The sequence below is a fragment of the Eurypyga helias genome, unplaced genomic scaffold (genome assembly GCF_000690775.1).
Source record: "Eurypyga helias isolate BGI_N326 unplaced genomic scaffold, ASM69077v1 scaffold13737, whole genome shotgun sequence".
Classification (NCBI taxonomy): domain Eukaryota; kingdom Metazoa; phylum Chordata; class Aves; order Eurypygiformes; family Eurypygidae; genus Eurypyga; species Eurypyga helias.
Window position 1 is genome coordinate 17691 of NW_010259902.1, and position 10724 is coordinate 28414.

Below are 10724 nucleotides of genomic sequence, written 5' to 3' on the forward strand. Positions count from 1 at the left end.
TTAAAGAAAACATTTCTTAAATGCTATTAATAAATTATAAAATCATTTAGGTTGGAAAAGACCTTTAAGACCATCAAGTCCAACCGTTAATCTATCACTGTGAAGTCCACCACGAAACCATGCCCTTATGTCCAACATCCACACGTCTTTTAGATACTTCAGGGATGGTGATTCAACCACTTCCCTGAGCAGCCCATTCCAATGCCTGACAACCCTTTTGGTGAAGAAATATTTCCTAATATCCAATCTAAACCTCCCCTGGTGCCACTTCAGGATGTTTCCTCTCATCCTATTGCTTGTTACTTTGGAGAAGAGACTGACTCCCACTTCCTGCAACTGCCTTTCAGGTAGTTGTAGAGAGCGATAATGTCTCCCCCAACCTTCTTTTGTCCAGTATAAACAACCCCAGTTCCCTCAGCTGCTCCTCTTAAGGTTTAGGCTTGTGCTCTAGATCCTTCACTGGCTTCGTTGCCCAGGACACACTCCAACATAGACACATTTTTTCTTGGCTTTATTTACTGCTGGACATGGTAAAAAAAATCAATGAAAATGTTTTCTGTGGAGAATCTTTCTATTTTCTCCCAAGCAATCTGAAAGGAACTGCTTCGTTTTGGTTAGTCATTCAATACCTACCAGTCCAGCAACAGTGAGCCCACCTCATTCAACAGATGACTAGCTGGGTCACTGCAGGGGATTATTTAAAGTCCAGTTTTATGGTAGTGCTCTGCACCAAGCACTATATCTGCACTATTCCTTAGTTCTCAGTACCAGCCATCTAATTGCTAGAGCCTCTCTCCTTGGGCATCTTCAAAAATACTTCTGAAAGCTCTTATTTTCTTCTGTATCAGAAAAAAGACAACATTCCTTGGAAATGCTCACAAAATTATTTTCTGGTCTGTCCTACCCACATGGTGCAAGAGAAGTCTGTGCCCTTGCAGAACATGAATATCCTCTGATTTTATTCTTATTCCAAGCCAGTCAATCTCCTATTGCTTTTGATGTAAGTTTTAGTGGCCTGTATGTCAAGTAGAGGACATTATCCCAGTGGCTGTACAGTGATTATCTGGGCTACAAGCAGTTATTTCTGAATGAAAGTACTGGTAAAATGCCAAATGTTTTCATAGAGATCACTGTTGTGCTTGCTAAATTACTGGGTTTTCTGGTGAGTCCTAGGGCTATATACATTTATTAACAAAACAATACAACATTTAGTAGCAAGCAGTGGTTCACTAGGTCACATACTGTCAAATCCAACCCTGAAAAGCACAGAGATCCTATATATTAACTCTCTTTTTTCTGTCTCTCTGCAATGTGACAAATGCTCTCTACATCTCCCTTGATACAGCATGTTTCTTAAACTTCCCTTTTTCAGTTATTAAAAGTAATGTAGACCACAACTTATTAGAACTTGCCCCAAAATTTTACTGAAGGTGTCATATATGCTTTACATTAACAGACCTGTACATCCACATTTCCTATACTCTGAGCATTTGGAAGTCAATAAACTTGAAATTCATTACAGAATGTTGAATAGACTGTGAGGATTTTGAATAAGAATGAAAGTCTGATAAAAATGAAAAATATTTACTTTTCAAATATTTGTTACCATATCTAACAAACATAGCATTATTTAGCTCGTATGTCCTCATATATTCTTTGTTTCATTTATAATGATTCCTATAACATCAGGAAGAAACCTGTTGCTCCTAATACGATACTCAGAGAAGAAATGGATTTCTTATAATATACATATAAATGTTGCTGTCTATAAGACTAAATTATTATGAAAAAGAATAATTACTTTAAACTGGTGTCATCTTCAAGTTTTCTTTACTAAATCCTACCTTCTCCATAGTGAACAAACAAGTTTCATCAAGTGATAGTTCATAAGAATAGGTATGATTTGATTTCAGCTATGTTTTCTGGACAAAGATATAACTGAGACTGCAAACACTTTCAGAAGAATCAAGATCTCTTTATATGTTTTAACTCAACTTCTAAAAATATTAAAAACAGTTTTTTACCATTAAGGCTAAGCGTAATAGAAATATGGTTGGAAAATTCCTTAATTTTAGCAATTCTTAAGTTGTCACCCAAAAACAGAAGGCTTTATAAAATTATGAATTTGGGGCCAAACACAATAAAAGCCAGGCAATCCGTTCTTCAGGAGCTGTAATCATTTTAATGAGAGATGGAGGAATGTTCTTATTTTCACTTCTCTGATTCTACTAATACATGACTGTAATTCATTAATTCAGGGTCAGACAATGAGCCTCTGAGCAATTATTCACATGAGTGGTCTCACAGAATTCACTGTCCTAATTTAATGTGCCATTAAAATGGTACATCAGTGCATCTAGCTAAAGCAAACATTAATTCACTGCAACACACAACAGGTAGCTCTGCAGAGTCTTTAATCTCAGACACTATCCATTGAGAAAAGTGAGAACAGAATATGGCTTCATAAATCTGGCTTTTTCAAGAAAAGATTTGCTGAAAAAAACCCAAGCCTTATACCATACTCAGAAAACCAGAAGGCTTAGATTTTTTTTCAGAATTTTAGAGACGTTAGTTTGCACAGTTTGGAAAAATTCAAGACAGTGTCAAGAAGGGAAAGATCTAAGATGCAATCCTAAAAATACTTAAGCATTACACCGGAGAGGTCTAAGGAGAAAGCAAACACTGAATCAGCCAGGCACATGGGCAACACAATCTCAATTGTGATCTCACTATGTTGAAGGCAGCCACCATAGCAAGGCAGCCTTGTGCAGAAGTACATAAGAAGTAATATGAATCTCTGTTTAAGAGATTGATATGATTATGTGTTTGTATAATATGAATCTCTGTTTCCAGTACCTGAAGGAAGCTGGAAGGGGAATTTTTACATGGGCTTGTAGTGACAGGACAAGGGGTAATGGGTTTAAATTGAAAGCAGGGAGGTTTAGATTAGATATCAGGAAGAAGTTCCTCACGGAGAGGGTGGTGAGGCACTGGAACAGGTTGCCCAGAGAAGCTGCGGATGCCCCATCCCTGGCTGTCTTCAAGGCCAGGCTGGATGTGGCTTTGAGCAACCTGGTCTAGTGGAAGGTGTCCCTGCCCATGGCAGAGGGGTTGGAACTGGGTGAGGTTTAAGGTCCCTTCCAACCCAAATCATTCTGTGATTCTATGATTAAATACAGCACAATCCCAATTCCTCTTCTTAGGGCAATTAGATGTTCTCTCATTCCTGATCCTGTCTCCAAGTCCAACACTGTTGTAACACATACATTTTTAACTCAGTTAAACAAAATATCATTCCATTTAATGGGAAAACTGGATGAGAAACTGGATGAAAAACTGGATCTAAAGAACGTATTTTCTACCTGCCTCTCTTTCCCGATTGTACAGCTTATGACCAAAATTTTGCAGGCAGGTTTAGCATGTTGCCTGAAAGATGCCATAAAACCCTGCATCACAAGCTAAATGCCTGAAACCACCTCTATCTATCTATTTCTTTCATAACCTTTTGGAGCACACATTGCCAAAAGAGAACACAGAAGAGGCAGAGACACTGCTTGATTTCTTCTACACTGGCACAGTTTGCATTTCTTGTTAAACGCAGGCTTCATTTTGCCTGCCTTCATAGTATTGCACAGAAAGATTTGGAAATACCCACTATTCCCTGGCTTACCTAGCAGCCTGGTGATTCCCTCAGCACAAACAATCTCAATACAATTACCCGGCTCATAGGCACTGTAGGAGTCTTAAGTCTTTGCAGATAAGATACCATCTAGTCCTAAAAGTCACTGCATCTTTCCTTGCTCATCAAGAATAGGGTATTCAATACATTTTAGAGAGAAATGTCCTTCATGGCTGAAGATAAAGGCTAATGAGGCTGGAATTAGCATAGATGAACATCATCCAGTTTTAAAAGATGTTGAGGGAGTGTGAGCCTAATCCAAAACCCAGAATTCATGCCTCTCATCACCATCCCACAGTACCACTCCTGAAAGGATCCTTCTCTGCCTCATGTTAATTTGAGCCAAAATATTAATTCACTCCCAAGAGAGAATTTCTTTGCTATGTTATCTACTGAGATATGTATAAATCAGACTGACTGTATCAGTTCTGTAGCTGGCATACGAATGCCAGGTATTCATGGAACTATTAATCATTGCCATTAGTATTGGACTGTGTAGTGGGCAACACTGAGGCATAAAGATCTTATCTTGTAATGTATTTTTGTAGCCAGTGATGTTCTTTTGTGAGAAAAAGATGTTCCTCCAGTGGGTGATTAAGAGCAAGCACCTGACTGTATTCTGAAGTGGACTTTGTAGGCTATCAAAACTGATGAAAATTCTTCTGTCTTCACCAGAGTGAAGTCTCCCTTTATCAGTACCCATTTTAAGCTCCTGAGGTTGTGTGCCAGAAAAGGTCCATCCTTCCTCTTCATATGTGTAACATATGTTTTTATGTTACACATTTTTGTATGTAACATAAGTTACACATCCTTTGTTAATCCTCTATAATTTCTTACACAAAGATATTACGAAACTGTAAGTTTGTTACAGTTATTCCTATAAAGCATTTACTCTGAAAAGTGGTATTTCTCATCTTTGTTCTTGAAATTATTCAACTAAGTGCAACTTGCCCTTATGAAAGTCAAGAAATAGAACCCATCTTTGTTTCAGCATAAGATACTGGAGAAACTACCGTACTATAGGAAACTATTACATGGGGAAGCCTTGAGATTTTTAGATGCGGTAGAAGGATCTTTAAGAAAGACCTTAAAAGGGTTTCTAGGGTCTAGAGACTCCTCATATCCATAGTCTTGCATGGAAATTAGTACGTTCAAGGGTTATGCACAGGACCTGGTTCTGGGCTATTACCCCAAATGCTATTCAGACCACTTAAACCAGCTCTGTCCCGCCACATCAGGACCCTTTCCTGTAACACTTCTTGACAAAAAGCCAAGCAACAGAAGAGAAAGAAGAATAATTCACTGCTAGTTCTGCTTTAGCCTCTGAAGTGTGGTGTGTGCTTGAGTCATTCAATGAAATTCTCTCATACATACTTACAGTTCTTTGCATTAGTAGAGGAGTTTCAGAACAACCTATCCCTTCATCATTAAAACTTGATTCCATATTGATTATGTCTTCAATCACCTCTTCCATCTGATAAAACAACATTTTAAGATCAATCATTACAAATAATAATGGAAAAAAATGTTATCCTGAAAATAAAGAGGAAATAATCTTGAGTATTACTTACATTAATAAAAATTAATCTCAGAAGATTTTATCTTAAAATTCAAATAATTCAAGAACTTTTACACAATATTCACATTTTTTTTTACTCCTTGTGAAAACAGTTTTTGTGGTTTAGCAAGTTACTTCTTTCCTCCCAAACACCAGCCCATTCTCCTTTTAAAACCCTTTATTGCAACACCAAAAACAGATGACAGGAGTGCATTGCTAAGTTGTAACTGTGATCTGCCACCTTCATCAAATGTGTCATATCCACAGTGTGTTGTTGCATTGGTGCAGGAAGGCTGAAAGGAACCTGTGGTTCTGCAAAAGCATGAGTCACCCAAGATTTGGAGTTATACACTGCTCTCAAGGATTCAGCAGACAGAGGTTTGTGTTGTATTTGGCAGTACACTGGATACTTCTCCAGACAGCCTTCTGGTACCACTTTTGTTCCAATCTGAATCAAAAACTACTGAGGCAGATGGAACAGCTAATTAATTGCTTGGGATGAAACAGTGAATACTTTGCAGACCTATAGGAATATACAGATTTGGACAAGGTACAGCATGAGTTTTCAGTGATAATTTTGGCCTGGTTCTGTTCACAAAATAACTTTGGGAAAGATCCCATGATGAACCTGTCCCTGTTAACTCTACTGCCTGCAGGAACAGTTGACTAGTGTTCTGAGATTTTCCAGCAGTTTTTGGAAGCTGTCTGAAGGAAATGTAGAGAGTCTTATGCAACGAAAGAAAGTATCATACAAGCCAAGAACCTTTCAACATGGACTTTTACATGCACATACGTGCACTCCTCTTCATCTCTAAAAACCAGACATGTCCTATCCCAGGAGTTGTGTACAGATTTATCTAGGAAAGTGTTGTCAGGGCCAAAAGGATGCCAAGGAATTCCAGCAATTAGGCAATATGAATGTTTACAATTCACTGCACCAACCTGTGTGCTGGCTCTTTACTATTTACTAATATCACTATGGCATACACTGAACCACAGGGCATATCTGCACTAGGAAATTACACTGTGTCAGTCACCTCCCTAGGGCTCTGGAGTGGGATTCTCCAGTGCTTATAAGGATTTTGCCCAGGGCCAACTACCACTGTCCCAGTCATCACCAGGCACAGTTTGGGAGCGTGGTTTACAAGCCTGTGTTGCTCTCCAGGAGAGAGCAGTAGAAGGGCAGGTACCGGTTATTCCTGGTCTGATAACCGAAGTGCCTGAATGAGTCCAGCTCTCTGTGCTTGACAGCACAGAGGTGACCACAGAGGCCTTCACAAAGGCCATCTAAAATAATCTTTGAAGACTAGTGGCTCCAGTAATCCATAAACCTGACATAAAATGTCAGTTGTCAGTGCGAAAGGAACAAAAGGCCCCAGATGAGCTCTCCAGAAAGTGATGGGCTTAATTTTTTTCAGTTCCCTCATGCTTAGCTGTGTAACATCCAAATGCTCAAATGGGTCACAGTCTATTTGTAAGACTCTTCTGTTCTGTTAAAGCCCAAAATATGATACAGTATCTCCATTTCTCATTTCTATAGGAATTCCCCTTTTACCTAATAAGAAGTCTCTTTTGAAATCTATTGAAGTATTAAAGGCTATAATGATCTACATCTCACACTGGCTGAGAATCTGACATTGTATAATAGCAGTACTTCTATGAAAATCGATGGTGGCACTAAAGTTAGCATATCTATGCCAATTTACCCAAGATAACCCATATATATGTATATATATATCAGCTAACTGAAAAATTAATGAGCGATTCTTTCAGTTACATCTTTAACATAATCAGTATTTAACCTTGTTGGGCAGCTAGGATAATACTTTTAGATAAAAATAACTCTCACCTGGAAAAAAAAAAAACCCTTTTGCATTGCAACGTACATATTCAAAAAAGGTACAGCAATATATGACACATAGATAAAAAGATGCAACAGTATATTTTAACTCGCAGTAATTTAAAAGCCTGATCATGCAATAAGTTATTCACAGGCATTCAAGGGAACCATCTGCATAATCCAAAAGGATTCTGAGAGCAAGCGCAACAACCGAAGACCCCATGAAGGTAAAGAAGGTCACCTCTTGCCCACTACCAATGCAAGGTAGGTCATGTAATGTTTTTGTAGAAGTACGCAAATCCCATTTCCCCATTCCTTTCACCAGACCTGTCCTACCGCATTTTCGTGTTCTCCTCCAAGGGCCAGCAGCTTGGTAACGGGGTTTTCTGGTGTGCCAGTATCGCTGACTGGAGGCATGTGTCCGTTTCTTAAAATGGAGGTCACTCCTGCAGGCTGGATTGTGTGGGAGTGGGACAGGGACAGTGTCTGGCTGGACAGCTTGGTATCGAGGGTCAGGTACTGCTTCACCTGGTGCCTCTGGCTTTGCTGTATATGGTATCTAGACTGATTTTCCAAGTGTGTTTGTACCTGGGGAGGAATGGAAACAATTGCTAAAGTTTAAGGTTACTGGTACTAGTATTTGTCCATATGTTCACTTCAAAAACTTCAAAACAATAAATTTAGTTTTAACAACACTGGGATGGAATTGTTATTAACCTATTGTTATTAACCTTAAATCTTATTTTTTCAGTTTTGCACTCTTGCACATTTTGTACTTGTGTACTATTTTCCCCTAACACAGCTGAATAAACCTGCTGAATAATTATCAAAGAAAAAATAGAAGAGATAAACATGATCCTAAGATGGGAAGTATGCTACACATTTTTCTTTTAATTTAAGAGTCATCTTTGCAGAAATCACTGATTGTTACCATCAAATCTACAAGCATATATGTACTCTAAAATTAATATCACAGCGTATTTACTCTTTTGTATGTGAAAGAGTAAATAAATGTATAAAGTAAAACATAATCCAACCAGCTTCAAGTAATATCAACAGCAGCATGCATTCACTCATACCTAAACCCACATTTGGCTCACCTTGTAGAAAGTACAGTCAGTTAAATGAGGCATTGCTGCACTTTTGCGGAAAAAAAACGAACAACACAATAAAGACTCCAAGCTATAGTCCTGGATGACGGTTCACTATCCTCAAACCACACAGTCTTCTTGAAGCGCCTCTTGAGGACAGACCACTTTTTGAGTTGGTAGGACTTTATAAACTGAGTGGTCATGCCAAAATGGCTAATTGAGAAAGATTTTGGGCCATCCTTTGATTACAGAGATTGACAGTTGCTACTTCAAACAGCTCCCATTTCAGATCAATGTCACATTCCTGCAATTTAACTACCAGAGGAGCACTGCATACACAAACCTTACTGTCATTTCAGCCCTGTGGCTTTCTCCTCTTCCTATGGCATGACTGGTCACAAATTTCTTGTAACAAATTTTTCTCAAGTGGCCTCTGTGTAAGCATGATTAATATTTGTTAAATAATAGCAAGACTTGCTTTGCAGCCCTTTTTTCTCAAGAAAAAAATCAGTCATTTAAACAAACTTCTTTTTAATTCCCCTAACATACATAAGCAGAGATAAATAGCCCATAAAAAGGGTTTGCATTTAAATTAGCTATATTTTTGTACAATATTGAAGTACCTACTTTATTTTTAATCATGTTATGGTGGCATGTCTAGAAATATTTTAATTATGCTCCTTTAAACTAATTTTCTAGTCATATGAAAAAGATGAAACCATGCAGTAATGAATATAATATTAATTATTTTGAGGTAAGCCTTAAAGATATTAAATTTAATTCCATTGAAGTATCTATATAAAATCTTAAATACACTGTTTATATTTTCCCCTGTTTTATGTTAAGAAGGTATGCATCCCATGTAAGGTGTTAGAAACTACATGTGCATTTAGGATTTACTTAAATCATTATATTACTTTTCTTACTTGTGAACTTAGTTTTACTTTTAGGAAGTATATAATGAACTGTTAATTTAAGGTCTGATTTATCATGTGTGTAAAACCACACCAAATCACTCACATACTTACGCATGTATTTGCTTCTTCAGCTTCAGTAAGACTTAAGTTCATATTGAAAGTTAGATACTCAAGTAGTTTCTTAAATTAGATCCAAACATGAAATCTATTGCATGCTGTTTTAACCAGAGTTATCGATCTTGGGTGAAATGCAATTTGCCGAGGGAAAGAAAATATGTCCTGTTGCACAGCCAGAGCAGGGATATGCTCTGCCCCTTTGTTTTCTGCTGCTGTTTGAGAAGTACCCAAGGACACTTTATGCTTGTGCTGGACTCCAGTGTTACTGAATCCATGTAAGGCGAACACTACCTAGACCTTTGCACTGCCTAAACTGATGAAGATTTCTTTCCAGCAATGCAGACCACTGCAGTCAACAGTTTTGAAAGCACAGCTTCTTCACCTGGCATAAATGGGAGTGGGATCAATGCATTGGCTACAAACGCATCTATTGCATTTAACCCCAACTACTTTTTCTCCTAAAGGAAGCTGATGAGCACTCCACAATGAGCAACAAATTGTTGTCTTAGAAATTCTACAGGCCTACCTAAAGCATGAAAACCAGAATAACACATATTGAAACATAAGAAATTTTGTGTCTGCATTCTAGATTACCTTTTTTCAAAATTTGTTTTTAATAAGGAAGTGAGTTTTGCCACCAGAAGTTTGCTGAAAAGTCAAGTGCTTGCTTTTTACTTTTTTTGTATTTCAGATTGCTAGTGGCAGACAGAAACCTCTGTGCAGCCCAGTTTCCTAGTGTAACACCACAGGACCATCCCACTGGGCAAAGGGTGGATCTGTGAAGGACAATCAGCTAACTGCTGACTAAGTTAAAAATCAAGTTTATCAGGAGTGTTCCTTTTTTATGATATTTTTTCAGTGCTTATATCCTCTCAGTATTGTCCGAAACTTCCACGAATAGGAAAAAAATGTAAAGTTTTGCTGAGACGATCTGTTGCTATGGTTTCGCAGACCTCTCCGTTGCCATTAGTGCACCAGTTGCAGTCATTACAAAGCAGAACCATTGAGGTTAAAAACGGATCTATGCCCTGATTTTCAAAAAGTACCTAAAGTTGCGATCCCTGATCATCTTTATGTATCTAAATAAATCTTAGAAGTTAACACTAATAATAAGAAGTAAAGCACTATTGAAAGTAAAACCAGTATGGAAATAGAAAGCAGAGCTGAAATCCTATTTTTACAATCATACCGCTAGTGTATAATAAATGGGGTGAAAAAAGTCATGCTATGCTAAAGGAATACTAAGATTGCAAGTTAATCTCTCAAAAATTAGAAAGTACTGTTAAAACTTCCCTTGCAACACATGTGAAATAGAAGCAGAAACTGAAAATTTAATTTTATGAAACCAGATAGTCCAGTATCAAACATCAAGTATGGATGGTTTATTCTCTGTTGGGATGCTGGATGACTTCTATTATCGTATATTGGTAGTATTAAGCAAAGTTTCAGTTTAGGTTTTCTGAATATTTTAGATGAAATAAACACTTTTAAATAACCATTGCCATAATTTAAAACAGCAAAC

At 37.6% G+C, this 10724-nt stretch overlaps 1 protein-coding gene across 1 annotated transcript in view; it reads right to left on the bottom strand.

Annotated features, from left to right (window-relative positions):
• Positions 1 to 7665, bottom strand: part of LOC104512013 (transcription factor EC) — a gene marked incomplete at its 5' end in the record, with an annotated part of 25300 nt that extends 17635 nt beyond the window's left edge. The window contains 2 exons of the mRNA XM_010154830.1: positions 5058 to 5153; positions 7414 to 7665. Coding sequence (XP_010153132.1) covers positions 5058 to 5153; positions 7414 to 7665 — 348 coding nt within the window. The remainder of the gene's footprint in view (positions 1 to 5057; positions 5154 to 7413) is intronic.
• Between the last annotated feature and the right edge of the window lie 3059 nt (positions 7666 to 10724).